At 50.0% G+C, this 20536-nt stretch overlaps 1 protein-coding gene across 4 annotated transcripts; it reads right to left on the bottom strand.

The window, feature by feature from the left end:
* Nucleotides 1-37: 37 nt before the first annotated feature.
* On the bottom strand, nucleotides 38-19992 carry L3MBTL2 (L3MBTL histone methyl-lysine binding protein 2). Of its 4 annotated transcripts, none has more exons than XM_071551843.1 (17): nucleotides 19914-19992; nucleotides 17135-17402; nucleotides 16769-16902; nucleotides 15459-15582; nucleotides 14011-14090; nucleotides 13082-13199; nucleotides 12600-12734; nucleotides 11853-11941; nucleotides 10853-11084; nucleotides 10080-10159; nucleotides 9384-9488; nucleotides 8053-8200; nucleotides 7153-7235; nucleotides 5178-5412; nucleotides 4338-4403; nucleotides 3283-3405; nucleotides 38-2467 (listed from the first exon to the last, which is right to left on the bottom strand). In XM_071551843.1, the coding sequence occupies exons 1-17, from the start codon at nucleotides 19932-19934 to the stop codon at nucleotides 2358-2360; spliced, it is 2151 nt and encodes a 716-aa protein (XP_071407944.1). In that variant the 5' UTR covers nucleotides 19935-19992; the 3' UTR covers nucleotides 38-2357. The 4 variants fall into 4 exon arrangements, with proteins under 4 accessions (XP_071407944.1, XP_071407945.1, XP_071407946.1 ...); XM_071551844.1 differs by having other exon boundaries at nucleotides 10080-10156; XM_071551845.1 differs by having other exon boundaries at nucleotides 15468-15582.
* Nucleotides 19993-20536: the final 544 nt, after the last annotated feature.

The raw sequence follows: 20536 nt of genomic DNA, 5'->3' as shown, positions 1-20536 counted from the left end.
CTCCCCATTTTGGCTAGCTCTGCTGTTTCAGTGACCCGGAAAGCAATGCACAAGCCTTTGGCCTCTTCCTCAAGTTTAATTCACAGGGTTTTTTTAGGGTACAAATTGTAGATCAAATTTACAATAGGACTGTTAAAAAAGTGAAAAATTCAAATCATGTTACAAGTCCTCTGCAGTTCTGGGCTCAAAAGCAAGGAATGATAACAGAGTGTAGATTAATGGTGCCATTGAGGTTTTGGCTTTTATCATAATGGGATGTGCTTTAATGATTGCAGCCCGTTAGGAAGGGATAAGATCCCCCTGTCTCAAAAGGGCAAGAGAATCTTTGGCAGCAGGCTGGCCAGCCTGGGGAGGCAGGCTTTAAACGACAGGACTTGGAGTTGGGGGGGGTGGGGTTCAAAGTGCCATTGCTTTCTCCTGGGAGGTAGGTCATACCAACCAGTACAGTGAAAGATGTTCCAGGGCTGCCCCTCAAGTCGAGGATTGAAGGGCTAACCACACTGAGAGTGTTCATGGTTGTGGTCACTCCTCTTACACCCTTTCTAGGGAACTCAGTTGCTTGATTAAACTACATGTGAGCAGGGAGGGGGTGATACCAGGCTTATGCCTGGCATTTTGGGGGAGGGTATGAAAAAGTTAAGAGGGAGAGGGTGCCAATGAGGCCAAGAGGTACTAGACACAAAGAAGCACACCTGCAGTCTTACAAAAGTGAGCCAGGATCTCCTGAGATAACAGAAGCCAACAAGGAGATACCAGGGACACACCTCAAAGGAATTAAGGGTCTTTCCTCTAGGAAGGTGACACGGCCAACAGTCCAGCTGAGGTGCCTTTACACCAAAGTACACAGCATGGGCAACAAACAGGAGGAGCTGGAACCGTGTTACTGGAAAGTTAAGATCGTGTTGCCATTACTGAAACTTGGTGGAACAAATCCTGTGCCTGGAGCATGAGTAGCGATGACTACAGGCTGTTCAGAAGAGACAGGAAGGAAGAAATGGAGGGACTGCCCTCTACATCAAGAGGTGGACTGACTGTGAAGAGCTGTCTCTGAAGAACAGCCATGAGCATGTTGGAAGACTGCGCGTAAAAACTGGAGACCAAGAGAACAAGGGGAATCTTGTGGTCAGAGTCTACTACAGGCTGTCTGACCAAGAGTAGTTGAATGACAAAGCCTTCTTGCTCCAGCTACAGGAGGCATTGTGTCCTGCTGTAGTGGTACTTCTACCATGTGGACAGCTGCTGGAAAGTAGTATGGAAGCACCTGTCAGTCTCCCTTCTGTGACTGGGAAGACCATGGAACAGATCTTCCTGGAAGTCATGCTATGGCACATGGAGGACAAGGAGGTGACTTGGGACAGCCAGCACAGCTCCACAAGGGAAAATCCTGCCTGACCAACCTAGTGGCTTTCTATGATGGAGTGACTACATCAGTGGAGAAGGGAAGGACTAAAGGTATCATTTATCTGGACTTTGGCAAAGCCTTTGACACGGTCCCCCACAACACCCTTCTCTCCAAATTGGCTAGGGATGGATTAGATGGGTGGACTGTCAGGTGAATAAGGAATTGGTTGGATGATCACATCGAGAGAGTTGTGGTCAATGGCTCAGGGTCCCAGTGGGCATCAGTGACCAGTGGTTTCCCTCAGTGGTCCGTATTGGGACCGTTGTTATTTAATGTCCTCATTAGTGACCCAGACAGAGGGACCAAGTGCACCCTCAGCAGCTTTGCAGACACCACCAAGCTGGGCAGGGCAGCTGACACACCTGAAGGACAGGACGGCATCCAGAGGGACCTGGATAAGCTCGGAAATGGGCCCACCTGGGCTGGGGAAACACCCAGTGTCAACACAGGGTGCAGGATGGACAGATGGAGAGCAGCCCTGGAGAGGAGGACTTGGGGATGCTGGTGGATGAGAGGCTGGACCAGGCCTGGCAATGTCTTGTGAGGGCAGCCCCTTTCCTGACACATGTGGCCTGCACATATCACCTCAGTCTACAGCTTGTCCCCTCCAGCCCCAGTCAAGAACCCAAACTGTCCCTCTGTGCTCTGGCAGCTTCTTTGCCTGTTGTGAACTCCTGCTTCAAAAGGTGCCTTCAAAGTCAGGCACACACAGTCCCAGCAGCCACTCTGGTCATTCTCCTCAGTGTGCTTGCAGCCTTTCTGCTGTTTCCCAGAGTTTAACATCACAAGTCTAGGCGAAATTTTCTTGCACGTCAGGAAAACAGAGTTGTGATGCTGCAGGGCGGTCTGCTTTAAAAAAAGGAAGGCCTTTTAGTCTTCTGCTTCCCTTTGCCAGGACCTTCCACAGAGGGCCACAAGGTAAAGCTGCTGTGGGCAGCTGGGGGATGCTCCAGAATCAATCCGTGTCCTCCTGCTTTATGCTGCTGATGGGAACAGGAAGCCCTGTGCCTCCAAACTCTGCATCTGAGGGGTCAATGGTTTCTTCTTTCACCTGCACGGCAATAACTAGCAAGAGACAGAAAGAGAGAGGGAAAGATAAGTAAAATCAACCCATGCTGCCTTGCACTACATGCAGCACCTCTAAACCAGCTCTATTCAGGTAGATACTCAAAATGCTCCAGATTTTCAAGCCTGCTTCTTCAGGGTCCCTCACCACAGGCACCTTTGTCATGCCAGTGCAAATCTATTCCTGGTCACAGCACCACTGAGGACGGGACTAAACCCTGGCAGCGTTCAGCTGCTGGCTCCTAAGAACAACTTCTCCTAAGGGATGAAAAGCAAGTGTGGTTCATTTTCTACCTGCCTCAGTTCACACAGGAGAAGTTAAACTTCAGTGAACCAGAGGGGCTCCACCCCCACGTGCACAAGGCACCTCATCCACTCTCCTCCCCCACACCCAACAGGGTTGGCAGGTGACCTATGTGCTCTTCTGGTCACCACAGCACTATGGGCTGTGTTCAAAGGCTGCAAAGGATTGGGATGCAACAGTCAGTTCTGACATATCCACCTTGTCTCTCCTCCCCACCTAACCTTGCAGAGCCAGCCTGCTCAGCAAGGCAGCCAGGCTCTCAGCAGGCAGCAGCAGTATCAAGGTATCGAGCTGTACTGGTGCAACTAAACCTTCCCAGGGAAAGCAAGCAAACCCTTCCTTCCACTCTGTCTCTGGAGGAGTAGGAAGGATGTTTGACATGCTGCTGCCTTTCCCTGCCTGAGGGCACTCATGACTTAACAGCCAAGAGGTCTTGGGAGGGTTGGTGGCATGCAGGGTGTACACAGGAGAATGGGATGTGGCTGCTGGGTAGAGAAAGTCACTCCCTTACTCTCATCAGGTGCTGGCTCTGGCAAAGCCTGTCTGGCAGCTTTTGCTTCTCGTTTTGTATTCGAGGTGGAAGGCTTCTTGGCAGTCTGCTTGACGATGCGGGCTTTGGCAGCCAACTTTTTTCCTTAATAAAGAGATAACAGAGTATGGGGAAAAGTGTTTCTTTTCTCTTGCAAAATCAGCAACCCTGCTCCACTGAGAAACCACAGGCCAGGGACCAGCACCAGAACAGAAAGCTACGTGGTAATTATCTGCCATCTGGTTAAGCAACAGAAATTACTTAGTGGAGAAAAATTCTATAGTCATCATCTCAAAATATGCTCCTTCGTGTTCTCCTTCATTAAAGGCAAGGCACTTCAGCATGTGCTTAACTTCCAAGGAGCAGGTCCTGTTGGAATCAGTGTGGAGTCACTTTTGCTTACCTGTCTGGCTCTAGTCCTAGGCAATGAGCATGTTGGTTGCTAGACATGGATACTGTAACCATAATGTTCTCATTTTTAGCTGACCTTTTTATTTAGGTTGAATGTCTTTATATTCTTTAGATGTCCTTTCCCCTCCAACCCCAGGAAGCAATTTCTTGTCTGTCTACATGACTTGCCACAGCTACTGCAACAATGACAACAACATGACAAGATGAAACAATAAAATGGTCCAGTCCCACTATTGGCCTCTTCAGCCATCTTAAGGCCTTTTTTCCCTCAGCACAAAACAGGCAGAGTTGCTCTCCAGGTACCCTCCACCTGCAGCAAACATCTCCCTTTGACCATGGACACAGCAGGGAAAGCAGCACAACCTCACACCTGGAAGCAAGTGCCATATATACCTCAGTCAACAGAAGAGACTGCAAAACAGATCCTTCCCACACACAGCTCTCTGCTCTTTAGGTAACAGGGCAGGTAAGAAGGATGAAGTTGTGTTGGCAAACCCACAGCTGACTGAGGGCATTCACAGCAAGACAAGGCCTCTCTCTCCTGCTCTGATGGGACATGGACAGGGTTCCTCTAACTGGGCCCAGCCTGCGAGCGAGCGGGAGGGCACTAATTGAACATCACTCACTCTTCTTTCCATAGGGTTTCTTCTTCTTCTTGGGCACCTCCTTGGCCTTCACTGGAGTTGTGGGCTCTGTCATGGAGACGAGAGGGAAACGAAAGCCAAGTCCCATAACCAGTAGGTAACTGGGATGAAGTGACAAAAGCGAGAAACAAGATATACCCGTCCCCCCAAGCCAAAGCCCTCTTCCCAAGACAACCAGCTGAGAGGAAAGCAAGGCTTTAGCGCAGTTGCTGCCTGTGCTTCCAGGGGAGGGCCCAGGGCGGCAGGCTGGGGCAGTACAGGGGAGAGAGGCCCAGTACAGACTTGGCAAGGGCAGTAAAGAAACAAGATTCATAGTTTGGGACAAGAAGGAAAACATCTGCAAAGGTGAGGCAGTGGCCTCCCTGTGACAAGGGAAGGAATAAACTCTCAAGCTGACGCTCTTACCTTTTACAGACAGAGTCAGAGAGTTGATGAGGAAAGGGAGCATGGGCCAAGCTCCCCCCACTATCTGGCTAAGGGTATATAGATATGTTTTGTAAAAAAGGAGCTGTGCAGGGATAGGACCACCTGGAACTCTACCCAGCTACATCATGAACAATTCATTCTCTTGGTGTGCAGGTGGGGCAATAGAGGGAAAACGGAGCCAACCTCAAATCCCAGTCTGTTTTCTCCCCATCAGACTTTTCCCTCTGCCAGCTGCTAGAACGTGGCAGCAGAGGAAGATTTATGGTAGCAGTGCAAATGAAGGAGGCCATATACTCCTCCCTACAAGGCTCAAAAAAACAGAAGAGCCACTTATAGAGAAGGAGGAAGGAAACCTTTGTCTTTAGCATTAAAAACTACAGTAAAATCTTCACTCACCTGGAACAACAGGTGGTTGAAGCTGGTAGCCTGTCAGCTCACACCACCCCACAGGATAAATGTCAGGAGACTCGCAGTCCACCCATTGGTCATACTCGTTGTCCCAGCCATCAAAATGGATGCTAAGGAGACGCTGGACCACGCGCTTCACTGTGGCCACGCAGATGAGCCGGGGCTCCATCAGGTCCACTGCCTCGACCTTCATGCCTGCCTTGAAGCCATGGTTTGGACAGTCCTGAGTTCATAAAATATGAAAAAAGAAAATGCAGGGCTATTTTACTCAGTCCAAACCTGTGTCTGGCCACCAACACCCTAGAACAGGCTAGCCTCCAACCTAAAGCAAGCAGAGAGAGAACAAGCACACAGATCCAAAACCAGATCCAAGGCCAGCTACGTCCTTAAGCTGATCTCAGCCCAGCTTTTACAAGTAAGATCCTGACCTGAGGGAAGCAGCAGGCAGCAGTTAGGGGACACATGATCAAACCCATCACCTACCATACCCCTGGGAAATCAGAGAACTCAGCACAGGCCCAGGTTCTGCAGCACTTTTGGTGATGTAAAGCAGCCCCCACCCTCCACCCAACGTACCAGCCACACACCCATAGGCAGCAAGTGCTGCAGAACCCACCGGGAGCCTGGAGCTCCCAAAAACACTGGAGAATCACAGGTGACACTCAGAAGGATGAAGATACCATTACATCCACAAACGCAGGACACTGATGTCCCAACCAGCAAAACAGGGCCTTCACTTAGAGGGCACATACTCCTAGGCCTTGAGCTCTCCTTAGAAGTGCTGACTGGCAGCAAATTGCAGCTCAATAGCGACATTGGGTATTGTCTATCCTGACTTCAGGATGGCTTTTGACACTGTCTGCATAAGATCCTCATAGAAAAGATGACTGAAGTATACAGGCTGGGTGAGGAGACAGATAGATTGAGAGAGAGATTGAAAACTGGCTGAGTGGCTGGGCCCAGAGGATGATTATTAGTGGCATGAAGTCTAGTTGGCGGCCAGTAATTAGTGGTGTACCCCAGGGGTCAGTACTAGATCTAATTCCAGTTCAACATCCTCATTAATTATCTGGACGACATGACAGAGTAGCATGTCAAATGAAGCAAGTTTGCTTGTGATAGAAAACTGGGAGAAGAGAACAAATATACTAGTGGATTGTACTGCCATCCAGAGGCACCTGGACAAGCTGGAGAAATGGTAAAGTCCTGCACTTGTGGAGGAAAAAGCAGGCACCAGCACATACTGGGGGCAGACTGATTGGAGAGCAGCTTAGCGGAAAAGGGCCTGGGAATCCCAGGGACACCAACTTTAACATGAGCCAGCAATGTGTGCTTGGGACAAAGGCTGCTAATGGTAACCTAGGCTGTATTATGAGAATGTTTCCAGCAGATCAATGGAGGTGATCCCCTCTGCTCAGCACTGAGCAGGCCACACCTGGAGGGGTGGCTCCAGCTCTGGGTTCCCCAGTACAAGAGGGATGTGGACACACTGGAGTCCAGCAAGGGACCAGGAAGATGATGAGGGAACTGAAACACCTTTTGTATGAGCAAAGGCTGAGAGTTGTGAGTGTACAGCCTGGAGAAGAGAATATAAAAGTCTGATCTGAGGGTGCAAAGATGGAGCCATACTCCTCTCAGTGGTGCCCAGTGCTAGGACCAGAGTCAATAGGCACAAACTGAAAGACAGGAGGTTCCCTCTGAACATCAGGAGACTTTTACTCTGAGGGCAACTGAGCACTGGCATAGGTTGCCCAGAGAGGTTGTGGAATCTTCATCCATGCAGATAACCAAAAGTCATCTGGACATGGTCCTGAGCAACCTGCTACAGGTGACCCTGCTGTAGCAGGGGTGTTGGACAAGAGGTCCTTTCCACCTCAGTGATTCTGTGGCAGGCGGAGCTCTTGTGCTCCTCCTTGCTGCCTTCAAGCATTCTTACAAATCTCTTCTTCCTGGCAGCACTCACTGTGTTGAATAGCCGTGATGGAGCAGGTCTCGATTTAGTCTCTTCCAGGTAACTTTCCCAGCTGAAGGTCTTTGTGTCTTGCCCTGCAGCAGAATAAATGCTAAGAGGTAAAAAAGCAGTCACTGGGTAGACGAGCTGGGGGAAAAGGCAGAATAGGCAGGAAGGGGGCATAGCAACTGGTTGCTAAGCAGTTTCATGAACCACCACGTACAGCCTGATCCCAGACATAAACCTAGAGCACAGATTCATGGAGTCCAGCACCGCTCTTGAGTGGGCAAATGCAGAAAAGTCCAAGCTGTAGTTCTGAATATCCATGTTAGCCATAGATCCAGACCACAGAAAAAGGTGAGAAGCAGCAGCAGGTAGGAAGAAATATGTTCAAAACACCACTAAGATCAGTATTTCTCCTACCAGCATGAACAAAGGAAGACAGAACAACACTGCACAGAAGTGCTGCAACACAGACATTCAGAGCAGGCCTTTTTGGGTATAGCTAGATGAGGCAACAAAAACACTCCTAAGGTGACTGCTGCTTAGGAGTTTGCAGAAATACTAGTCTCAGATTCATTCATAGAGAGAATAGAGATGATTCCTGACACTGAAGGACTGACTCATGCAGCGATGACTATACTCATCCCTTCCCAGTCTCCTTGTCCTTTAAACCTTGTTTAGTCTGGAGATCCTACATCTCTCCCACTGATTGGCTAGGAGCTAACCAAGACTTGGTATATGGGCAGAGCTCAAGTGGTCTGGCTCTCTGAACTAGCCCTATCTCCCTGAAAAAGAAGCAGACTGGGACCTTGCGGTCTTGATTCACCTGAACATGACCTCTCTCAAAAAAGTATCTCCCAGCAGGTTCTGCATGCAGGTTTGTAGCACAGGGCAGAGTCCAAATCTCACCTTTTGGAGGGGTTAGGTCGATGTTGTTCCTCTTACAGAAGTTGACAGGGAAGATGGCGTGTGAGGAGGCGTGATAGCAGAACCGATCAGAGCCATCGGCAGACGTGGCCCCATCAATGCTGATCATGAGATACCCATCCAGGAGGACCTGAGATGGGAGTAAAGGGCATCAGTGCAGAATTTTGCTTGCTCTAAAGCCCCTCTTCCCAAAGGATTCTCCCAAGAACCCCTACAGATCGATTGCAATTGCCACTAGACAGTAAAATGCCATGTTATACGCTTCAGGGCAGACAGTAGCTTCTCCTGAGACATTAGTCTCCAAAGATCTCCAAAGCAGCAGTTTCTGAAGGACTGGGACCAACACTAATAGCCCTGTAAAAGGACTATGTGAAAAGCCATAAATGGTCAGGAGCTCTGTTCTCCCACAGAAAAACTTAACCGGCAGCCCAGAAACCCTGTACAGCCATATCATGAATTTGTTACTGGGCAGAAGGGAAGGACACCACTCTTGGATTTGACACTTCCTACAGCAATGAGACTTTTGCCATCCTGTCACTCACTGGTAATTGGTGTTTGTCAAATGTAATAGGCATGCTTGCCCCAACCTCTTCTGTTTCCAAGTAATGGCTGAAGGAAACACTTTACAGACAAAGAGCTCTCCTACCATCTGCTTCCAAACTCCAAGTGTCAATATCCTCTGCTTGGATTTTACAATGGCAAAAACCTTCTTGAGAAAGCAGGAAAAGCCCAAGTCAAAGCTAGACCTTAGGACATACAACGCACCTCACTGAGGAAACCTGGACAACTGATTTACTTCCCCCACACTAACACAAGAGTAGAGCTTACTACCATCTCATCAAGTGAGACTGAAGGAGACATGTCCATCCTCAGCTTCCTACACCAGTGAATACCATCTGTACAGAAACACACCATTCCCCACACAGAGGTCACCTCACAACTCCTGCCTTCTCCTTCCCACAGAAGCCTCTCTTTAGGCACTCTCAGAAACAGAAAGCAAATCTTCCTGACTGCATGCCCAAGGGTGGAAAACGGGTGGCTGCCAGTCACACACACTGGGCAGCTGGCATGCAGACCAAGCATGCTCATCTTCATGCTGCCCACTAGGGCATACATGAACAACTGCTGGTCTTAATCAGCTTCTCAGACCTTTGAGAACACCCCAGCTCCCTCCACACACCAGCTGTCTACCTCTCTTGACAGCCCTCTCCTCTCCCTCATGCAAAATATTCATTGGAAAAGACCTCAGGAGAAGCTGGATTATCTCAGATAAACACAGTAGACCCCCCCCACTTAATACCCACTGAACTTACCTTGCAAACAGTGGCCACACAAATGTTGCCCAGATTCAGGGGGTCAATGGCTTCCAGTTTCATGCCTTCCTCAAACCATCCACCTTCAGAATAGACAGCTCGTACCTAAGGAAGACTCTGGTGTACCATGTGCTGTCAGGGGTATAGGACAGTCCTATCCTGATACCAAGCACAGCAAGTGCAAACAGCATTAGAACTTCTTCATTTGGCTCAACTCAAGTTGGGGAGGGAAGGAAAAAATATTACAAGAAATACAAAGAGGCAGCCAAACCTACAATGTGTCAGCAACCTCCTGCCAAGGCTCTGGTCAGTCAGAGAGCCAGGCCCAGCACTCAGCTGCTGCTCCACAGCAAAGCAAGCCCCCTTCCCATCTCAGGCCTTACAAACATGATCCAGCTTTGTCAGAACTGGTCTCTTCCATGCAATCATCTTCCACCTTCAATTTAAAGCTCCAAGCAACTACTTGCCCTTCAACAGAGTTCCTCAATCTGTTGTCTTTTAGTTCTTCCAACCTTCTATTTTAACCTGCCCCTGCCCAACCACAGCCTTGACACCCCAAATACCTTACTGCCCTTAGCTGTATGAGACAAATGAGCCACCCTCAACAACCCACGTGGCAGTATGTACACCCAAGGAAGGAAGTGGTATCCCCCTTTCCTTTGCTGTGACCCACACAGAAAGGCAGACTTGTCCTACCTTCTTAAACAGATAGGGGACAGCATCACAGTAAATCTTCCGGAAGGTGGGATGGTTTGCCATGTCATTGCGCTTTTCTTCTGTGACGAACGGAAGAAACAAAGACAGGTAAAAAACCTGCAGCAACTGCAGTAAGGAAAACATACTGGTTATTAATTTCCTAGTGAGAGCTTAGCCGCTATTAATGCCCTCAGTAAGAGACCATGTAATAAAAAGAATAGAACAGTCCCTCTGTAACTTCTCATAAAACAGGCTTGCTCAAAAGGAAGATGGCTCAGCTTCCTGAGCACTACTGGTAACACCTCTACAAGCAGCTGCAATCACCAGGGAGAGGCAGCAAGGAAGAGACACAATCAAAAGCATCAGCAGAGCCCGTCTTGCTTTTGTCTGCCAGTCTAAGCTGATCAACAATTCCTCTTAGCAAAGTCCAGGAAAATACAACCTGATGGCATACAGTGTCACAGAAGCCAGCATGAATTTCCTCAAAAAGACTATAAACATCTGTGATGTTGCAAAGTCTGCATTCTCACACTTAGGGGACAGACTACCCACTTGGGGGAGAAAACCTCCAGTCTCCTGTCTGGACCTGTGGTAGCAGATCACAGGGCTTTTATCTGTCCAGGGGAAAAGCAGCAGACCCAAAACTAAGCAGACTACATCTGTCAGGTCCTAAGGCAACTGTCTGACTCACAGCATGCCCAGACTGGTGTCAGCAGCAGAGTCTGGGCAGTTGACAGCAAACCAGAAGATGCTTGCAGTGGCCCGATCCTTACCTGACTTCTTTATGTCATGGCCCACTCTCCGTGACCAGCCCACAGGATGGATGAGGGGACTCCACATGTGGCACCAGAAGTCATCATCGCTGTCACCATCCTCATAGAGGAGTCTCAGTCTGCCCCCAATCACTGTGTCCACCACTGCCATGCGTGTCTGGGACACATGGTTCTTATCCACCACCTCGACCCGCATGCCCTGTCGGAACGGGTACTTCATGCTCTCCGCCATCTGGCAACAACCAACAGAGGGGGTGAGACCAATCTCATTTGGTGTTTTCCTTCTCCAAACACTTCAGAGCACAGCTTTCCCCACAGACATGCTGGCCAAACCCCAGCACTGTGCCAAGCTGACTGGGAAGGGATGCATAGGAGTGGGTTCATCAGGGGGACACGGTGCTGCCAGCCCAAGACATGACAGAGTGGTTGGGCACACACACTCTAAGTGTCTCTTGTCATGTGGCCTCATAACAGCCCCCGCCCTAGTCCAATCTCAGTGCAGGCTACAAGAAAACAATCATGAGAGCCAGAAAAACTGCCAAGGCCATGGCACTTGGAGGGAGTCTCTGTCTCCCTGCCTCTCTGCAGGCTGCTGTGTTACCAGCACTGAAGGCAAAGGTTTTTGACTCTCAGAACTATTTCCTGCACTGAAACAGGGCAGGGAAAGGCCAGGTTGGAGCTCCACCAGCCTATCCCTTCAGAAAAATAACAAACCTCGTCTGCAGTATTTCACAGCAGACTACATGACAACAGCTTTTAAAGCCCACCTATGACCCAAAGGAGTAACTGGTGTGCTGACAGGGCATGGAGGCTGCGCCATTACCCACAGCATCAGGACAGGTATCTTAGGAGCATGGGGAAGCACTCACTGCCCCTGACCTGCCCAGGTTTCAAGGCACTCAGAAGTTTCACAGATCAGAACCAGGAGAGACATGCTGAGTACACATCTCTTGGCTTCAGCTTCATTTCCCCATGCAAAATGACAGCCTCCCATGTTTACCTTCATGTGGAAATCCACTGGGATGGTCCTGGCTCCCACCAGTTTTTTCATGAGGTAACTTCTCCAGTCAGTGTACTTGGCATGGATAGCTACATATGCACAGGGAAAAAGCACATCTTTATGATCAAAGTAAGTACAGCACCACACTACATGTTTTCATCTTTTTAAGAGTCCATTTGCATTAAAAGGCCTTATTCACATTCAGATTCTGTACTCTCATTCTGCCAGCTTGCCCTCACAAGAGGCTGCAAGGGATCACTGTTACAGAATGAACTGGGCCAAGCAGATACTCAACTCCACTGATCTAGATGAGGAAGTGGTAATAGAGCAAAAACACGTGAGGCATCCAAAGCAAACCTCAGCTTGCCAGAAATCTGCTAAACTGGCATCTGTCTCTAGCTGAGCAGGGACTGAAGCCACTGTGCTTCTCAGAGACACTGTCCAGGATTCCCCCAAGGTTAAGTCCAGCCACCATGTAGGGTAGAAGGAGGACTGCCACCTGCATTAGTCTCCACAGGTCTGACATCAGCTCTGCATCCAGCATTCCCAGGGTTGACCACTGGGAGATGCAGAGGAAGCAGTCCAAGCAGTCTCCAGCTTCCCAGAAACCACACTGTTGCTTGTAACTCAAAGGACAAATGGAGCTGTAGTCCTACATACAGTCGGAGTACCTGTCTCCCTGTCTAGGCATAAAACAAGGCTCCTCCATTGCCAGGTATGTCCCAACCCCTCTTGCCCCACACTCACTTTGTGGTGGTACCAGGATTTTGCAGTTGATGGCACACCAGCCAATGGGGTGAATATCCACTGTGCCCAAATTGCACCAGAAGTCATGGCCAGCATCGTTCTCAAAGCCCTCATATCGCAGAAGGGCTCTGTATCCTGCCAGGACAGAGCAAACAACCAGACAAAGGCATTAGAGGCCCAGAATTTGGCACCACAGGCTTAGTGCCAATAGCATGGCCTTCAGAGCTCTGTATGAGTTCTCAGAGCTTCTCCAGACATTCTGGAGGCAGAACTATTCCTGCAAATTGCCCAGCAACCAAAAGAGAAAGCACATGCTGGTTTTCTCTCACTCCTGCACTGTGGTGTTTTCTGTCCCAAAATCTCTCAGCAGTTTTAGAGCTCCAAAGAGCTTCTGTTTTGCTTGACCAGCTACACTCAGCTCTCTAAAGCTTCCCTCAGAGGTGAGCCATCCCCAGCAGTCAGGAATTACATCAGGGACATACCTACGACCTGGATGACGGATGCAATCCAGTACACACGGCTGGGGAGCACAGCATCACTGTTCAGCACTTCCACTTTCATACCTTTCATCACGTCATCCCACTGATCGAAGAGTGGCACCTGAAAGATCAAGGCAACCACATTGGAAGAGGGATGTGGACAATCAGAGCAGGGTTCAGGCCCTCCTTGTTGCTGTCAGAGGCATGTCTTAGGCAGCTACACTTTCACCTTTGGCACAGGCTTCCATGCCTTACTCCTCCTACATCTACTAACACCCTGACATGCAACTGAACTGTCCCAACTGTCACACTGGGATGTTCACTGAGGATTCCAAAAGGCAGAACATGACACAGCAATGTTTAACTATTTCACTGCCAGCTGTCCTATTATCCCAAAGAAGCTGCTGCCATTTCTTTATGGTATAAAAATACATAACACTCAATAAAACTGCTGTGTCTGCCTGACCTATCCTCAAGAAAAAGGAAGTACTGTCAGTATTGTCCCAGACCACAACTCAAAGGGAACACAACAAGTGACTCTTACGACAACCAGACATGCTGGAGGAGCAGCTTCTGCCAGGCTCACATAAGGTGTGTTCCTCCCTGCACATCACTCTGGGCTCTGCTCACCCATACAAACTGCAAAGGTAACTGGGAGCTTCCCACTATCCCCCCACAAGTCAGAACCCACTGGGCATCACTACCAGCACTGTTTCTATCAAGTACCCCTTTGCTTCCTCTCCCAATACTCCTGGTCCCTTTGTGAGACTCCCACTCTTGGCTGTGAGAAGCTCCATCTTTTTTCCTTGCATCACCTGGAGCTCAATAACCACCCGCTGGGCCCCTCATCACCACCTGTCCCAGGCACACAGGGGAGGTCCATGCACCACATGCCCCCTGTGCACTATGATGCACAGCAAAGCAGAACTCACATGTTTGAAGCAACTGACAGGAGCTGCCTTGTAGCCGTGCTCCTGCAGGTATTTTCCCCAGTCAAAGCCCAGGACGAGTGCTACAAGCAGACATGACAGCAGAAAATCAGGTGAGATCACAGCAAAGGCACAGAGCGCTCAGTTACCTCTGCACTACAGCCTGCAGCCTCCAGGCACTAGAACACTTTGCCCCAGCACTCTGCATTCCAGTGCATTTTTCCTGGTGTGAAACTAGATCTATGAGTGCACGGTCACCAGCTCCGGCAAGAGGCAAAATACATTATTAATCAATCTTTACTGTCACTTGGTTTTAGGACAGGGGAACAGAAGGGGCAATAAAAGGGTCCAAAGGCCAGCCCAGGGCTCAAGTACTCCAAGGAGAGTGTGTCCTTTCACAGCTTTGCCTCTCAGCAGCAACACTGCAGGGTCATATCAGCAGCACTTGCTTCCCCAGAAGGTGAAGGCACTGAGTTATTAATCCCACAGGTAATCCTGATCCAAGGCTACAGCTCTGCTCCATCACTCCTTGCTGCTACCATGTCCCAGGGCTCACCTTTTCCCTAACACAGTAACTTCTGCTCCTTCAGAAGTGCAGTGACCAGTTACTGCTCAGCTTAACTGGTGAGTGACTCAGGGGAAATGTAACTCCCACAAGCTGTGGGACAGAAAATGGCTGAGAGCAGCAGGACACCTTTAAGTCTCCTTTGCCCATGGAAGTCAGCACCTTGTGAGACTGGGACTACAGAGCTTACACTCCAGATCAAGTCATACAAGGAGTGAGGATAAAGCTACAAAAATGGATGGGCAGGAACCCACCAGGGCTCCATTAGCACTGGTTGGGATGATGCCTAAGGATTCCAGTGTGTATTTTGTAGATTTTTAGAATTATGTAGGTTGGTTCTGGGGTTGCACACGTTTTTAGGTGGTGTTTACAAATCACTGCATGTTTTCTCATGCTTTGTCAAGGACATGATGTTTTGAAGAAGCACCTGCAACATAGCTTGAGGATGCAAAAGAGAAAGGTCAGAGCCCTTGGAGAGGTTCCAAGGGGCAGTTCTGAGGGTGGGCACCAGGGAAAATGAGTACCTCAAATTGGTTATAGATATCACATATGTAAATTACTGGAAGTTATAAAAACTGTAACGTTGCCAGACACGCATGCACAGACTTTAGGTGTGCACCTGGAAGCTTTCATAATAAAAGGCTATTTACCCATCTATCTCCAATAATGTTGTTTTGAGAGGTTTTTTGCAGGAATTTAGGCATCAGGGAGAGGAAAAGAGACATGTGCTGTGTCCTGGCAGTCTGTGGCAGAGCAGTGCACACACATTGTATCAGTACAAGGCAGTGCAGCAGAGGGGAGGAGGAGGAGGACCGCAGGGCTTACAGCCCTCATGGTGTCCCCATTTCTGAGCAGCTGCACCTCCTCACACCTCACCTACACTCACCATCCTGACCTGTCAATGTCCCATCTGCCAGCTGTCCCGTGCCCTGTGAATGGAGGAAGGCTCCGATCTTAGCCGACCAGGATGCCTTGTGCAGAACTTTAGCTTTCTTCGTGGGTGGTTTCCCCTACAAAAGAAGGAACATTAAGAACGTTAGTGGCACAGGAGAGGAAGCCACCCTTTGCAACTGACCAGCTGGGCATGCGTCCCTCCCTTGGGCCAATTTTCAAGTTACTACATTTACTAATGCTCAAAGGAACAAGAAGAAACAGCGCGTAAAGTTTCAATGTATCCTTCCTCAGCTTTTAGGGAGCAACACCTTTCAGCTGGCATGTGTTCTCTGGGGACTTCAGGCAGGAAGAACAAGGGAATGTCAGTCTGATCTTTAATTAGAGAGCAACCACCCATCCTTGCATACACGCATATCCTGCTTCATCCCCAGGGAAGATCAGAGAACCATAGAATGGTTTGGGGTAGGAGGGGACCTTGAAGATCATCTAGTTTCAACCCTGCTGCCATGATCAGGGACACCTTCCACTACAGCAGGTTGCTCAGAGCCCCATCCAACCTGGCTTTGAACAACTCCAGGGACTGGGCATCCACAACATCCCCAGGCCTCACCACCCTCACAGTAAAGAATTTTTTCCTAATATCTAAACTAAACCTACTGTCTTTCAATTTGAACCCCTTCCCTCTTGTCCTGTCACTACATGCCCTTGTAAATAGTCTTGCCTCATCCTTCCTGTAAGTTCCTCTCAGGTACTGGAAGGCCACAGTGAGGTGACCCTGAAGCCCCCTCTTTTCTAAACTGACTAATCCCAACTCTCTCTGCCTTTTCCTCATAGGAGAGGTGCTCCATCCCTCTGATCAACTTGGTGGCCCTCCTCTGGACTTGCCAGCTCTGTTCTGCTCCCCTGTCCCTGAGGGCATTCTCCCCAGGGATCCCACTGACAATCTCCCTGAAGAACTGGAATTCTGCCTCCCTAAAGTTCAGGAGCCTGACTTTACTCCTTACCTGACCTATATTCCTCAAGATTGCCAACTACACCAGAGCACGATCACTGCAGCCCAGGCTGCCTCCAGCCTTGACATCCGTGATTTGCTCAGTTACACTGGTGACCATCAAACCTGGTATCGTGTTCCCTGTGGTAGGGCTGTCTATTATATGGCTTAGGAAATTATCCTGCATGCATTCCAGGAGTCTCCTGGACTGCCTACAGCCTGCCATGCTATTTTTCCAGCAGATCCTGGGGTGGTTGAAGCTCCCCAGCAGGACAAAAACCTGCAAGCACGATGGAAGGGTTTTAGCTCACCTGCAGTCTGGCCAGGATGCTGGCCTTCTTGGAATTTGAGGAGTAGCTTCTGGAGCAGGAGACACTGCAGAAACGTTTGGTCTTGGAGAAGAAGGCTTCCCTGGTGCCCACAATTCCACACATTTCACACACAGCTGAGAGAAGGTACAAAAACATGAGCATTTGGCAGGATCAATGCACTACAAGGATGGAGCTGAGACTGGGTAACCCTCACCACCCACAGCAGCTCCCCCATATAGCACAGAAAAGGCAGTCTGAATCCAAAGTTGCTGCCAAAGCATCCCCAAGCTGCAGTCATACACACTTCAATGCCCCCAGGCCTTGCTCTCTCCATCCTGTACATGTTTTAGGTAGAACAGGCAGCACCTGGCTCGGAGCCACCATCTTCTGTGAGCCGGCCTGTGGATGGCTGGTGCACAGGAGAAGACGAGAGCTCTCCAGCTTCCTGGCCTGCCATGTCATCGTCACTGGACTCCTCCAGACAGGAGCTGCTGTCACTGCCCATGCTGCTGTTGAAGCACGTGAGGCTGTCGTAACCCCCAAAGATGTCCAGTTCATCCTCCTCCTCATTGTCATCGCCTTCCTCCTCCACTCGCTCCAAAGACGAAGTTTTGTGGCAAAAGGCAGGCACCAGCTGCAAAAAGAGCAAGACAAAACTGACATTTTACACCTGTCATGTGAAAAGGAGGGGCAGAAATGCAAAGATTTCTTGTCCCACCTGTATAAAGTTATTAGTTCTAAGTGTCCTCAGAACAATCAAAGCTTTACGAACCCAACAGTACCTGCCTAACACTGGACAGAACACAGGCTGGGAAGACTTTCAACTTTCCTGTAAGGACCACACTTTAGCCAGGAAGAACTTATTAGCTATAAATGTTCCAGAACAGTGAAGTCTTATGAACACAACACTGGGCAGCACACAGGCTGGAAGAGTCTTCCACTCTGCTGTGAGGACCACACTTAATAGCAAGAAAAGAACTCTATATCAGCTCCCCAAATAACTTTTATTAATACAAGTATGTGACAATGCCTATATGGGTTGCTCAGTCGATGATAACATTTAGCTGCAGGATTGTATTTAACTGACGACAACAAACCCCAAAAGAAACCAGCACAAAACAGGCAACTCCAGCAGCATATACCCCCAGGACAAACTTAACTAACAACAGAAAAACTACTAACCGGTAACACAACAGCTTAACACCACATTTAAACACACCCAGTAACCCAAAGCAAAAGCAAAAGGAAGAATATCACCACTTCTCACTAACTGGTATTTTAAAGGAAGAAAACTGCTAACAATGAACAACAAAACAAAACTACAAGTAGAAACAAGATATATACCTGGTGGGTTGTAGCAAAGTATAATTAGCGAGGCATAGGAAAACAGAGTAAGAATTGGTTGCTCACCCCTACAATGTCCAGTGGGGTGGGGGGAGACAGGAGAGCTCACTGGTTGCCCTCCCAGAGAAGGTGGAAGTTTCTTCCCCCATTTTTGTTCATGTTCAATCTCTTCTTAGACCCTTTTTTCTTAGGCAGGTTGAGTGATTATAGTCAACAACAGTTTTTATTTTGGGGTGATAAGACTTAAGCCTCAGGGCTGACTTTTTGTGTCTCCATAGGGTGTGGCGAAGAAGGGCCATGTCAGTTCCATAACACTCCTGCCTTTGCTGCTGGGGCAGTGGGACCTTTTGGGCCAGGGAGAGGCCTCAGGGTGAGCAATGAGTCCCTGTTAACAACGCCAAAAGGCAGGAGTCTGAATTCCTAATAGGAAAACTATTGCCCTGACAACAAGTCCATGTATTGGTATTCCACAGGTTGCATTCTGCTTCCCAAGAGGAAGGAGCCACAGGGCTGCAGCTAGATAGAAATAGCTTGATGAACATGGAAAAAGTACAGGGAACTGCACTGCCATGCTGTGTCCTTCCAGGCAACGCTTCTCCAAGCACAGCTGCCCAGCACAGCAGTGCAGGCACCATCAACAACATCACCACAGACTTCCAGAGAGGAGCACAAAGCTGCACACGTGGCCACCACAGCTCACAGGACCAGCACAGCCTGGAAGTCAGCAGGGCAAACTCAGCTCTGGAGACAGTTCATATCCTTGGGAAACCACACAGTGCACAGCTGGCCTCGGTTCGGGCACGGCACCAGCAAGATGGCAGAATGTTTGTTCTAAAGTTTTTGCCTACAACCAGATTCCTCCACAGCTAAACACCTTCACCAGCTCTCCGTACTTGCTGTTCCAGCACCAGAGCTGAGAGGCAGTGACCGACGGAAGAGCAAAGAAAATCAGTGACTGTGTCTCAGACTAGAAGAATCTGGAACCGGGCTCCAAATAAGCATAAAAGAAGCTGGGAAAAGGTGTCAGCAACTTAAGAAGGAACAGCAAAAAGTCAGCACCAGCACAGGCAACAGTGGAACAGAAAGGCAGATTCAAACAGCTGCGCGAGGCACCACGATACAAATGTTTATCCAAGAGGGCAACAACAAAAGATCAGCAGCAAGTCCATCAGTTTCCAGTGCTAAATTGCCTCTGATCCCTGGCTCCAGGTTATCAATACAGCCAGATGAACGGAAGATCAGACTTCACTCACTGCTGACTCCCCACATCCTCCCTGGCTTTCACACCAAACACATCCAAGGTTTCCAGGCTGTTCCCTAAACACAGTGTTGCTCTCCTGCGGATCCACGTCTTCAGACAACATTCCTGACGTCTGAAAGGCCCGAACTCCTCAAAAAACCCCCATTTTCACCGCCTTATGGTCCCTGTGTGGGGGTGCACCTTCCACCAGCTCTAGAACGTGGGCACCTTTGGATCGTTACTCTTCCATCACACGCGAATGACTCTTCCGGACACTTTACAAGGCCTCGGGGCTTCCAAACCAGGGCAGCACCGGCGGGAGCCTCCTCAGGGAGGACGGGGGCAAGCAGGGACGCGGCCCGCCGGGGTCAGACGGACCCATCGCTGCCTTCAGCATCACCTCAGGCCAGCCCGTCCCCGTCCCCCTCCCCGTGCCCGTGACGTCTCCGTCTCCGTCCCCGTCCCCGTCCCCGTCCCCGTCCCCGTCCCCGTCCCCGTCCCCGTCCCCGACCCCGACCCCGACCCCGACCCCGACCCCGACCCCGACCCCGTCCCGCTCACCTCCTCCCGCTCCCGCTCCATGGCTCCCGGGACGCCGCCAGCGTCTCATGCGCGCGGAGCGCGTCCCCCCTCGGCGGCGTGTCTGATTGGCTGCACCGCAGGAAGGACAGCAAATCAGCGGAGAGTTTATTCCCGCCACGCCCGCCCGCGGGGCACGACGGGAGGTGTAGTTCCCGTCACGTGGCCATGGCGCCCCGCGGCGGGCTCGCCCAGGGGCGGGCAAAGGCCGAGCCCAGGAGCGCCTCCCTGTTTCGGGCTTTCCCGTAGCTCTGGTCGCATGGTTTGGGTTGGAAGGGGACCTTGGAAGTCATGTGGTTGCGGTGCTCCTGCTGTGGGCAGCGACACCTTCCACTAGAGCAGGTCGCTCAGAGCACCATGGAGCCTGGCCTTGAACACTGCCAGGGGTGGGGTGTCCACACCTCTGTGGGCAACCTCTGCCAGTGCCTCACCACCCTCACCATAAAGAATTTATTCCTAATATCTGATCTGAACCTGCCCGCTTTCAGTTCCAAACCACTGCCCCTTGTCCTGTCACGGTCTGCCAGTACGACATTCCCCTCTCCCCACTCTTTGTAGGCCCCATCAGGCGCTGCAAGGCCACAGTGAGGTCTCCCCAAAGCCGC

This window comes from Pithys albifrons, chromosome 3, assembly GCF_047495875.1.
Source record: "Pithys albifrons albifrons isolate INPA30051 chromosome 3, PitAlb_v1, whole genome shotgun sequence".
In the NCBI taxonomy this organism is placed as follows: Eukaryota; Metazoa; Chordata; class Aves; order Passeriformes; family Thamnophilidae; genus Pithys; species Pithys albifrons.
This window is presented reverse-complemented; position numbering and strand designations above follow the sequence as displayed.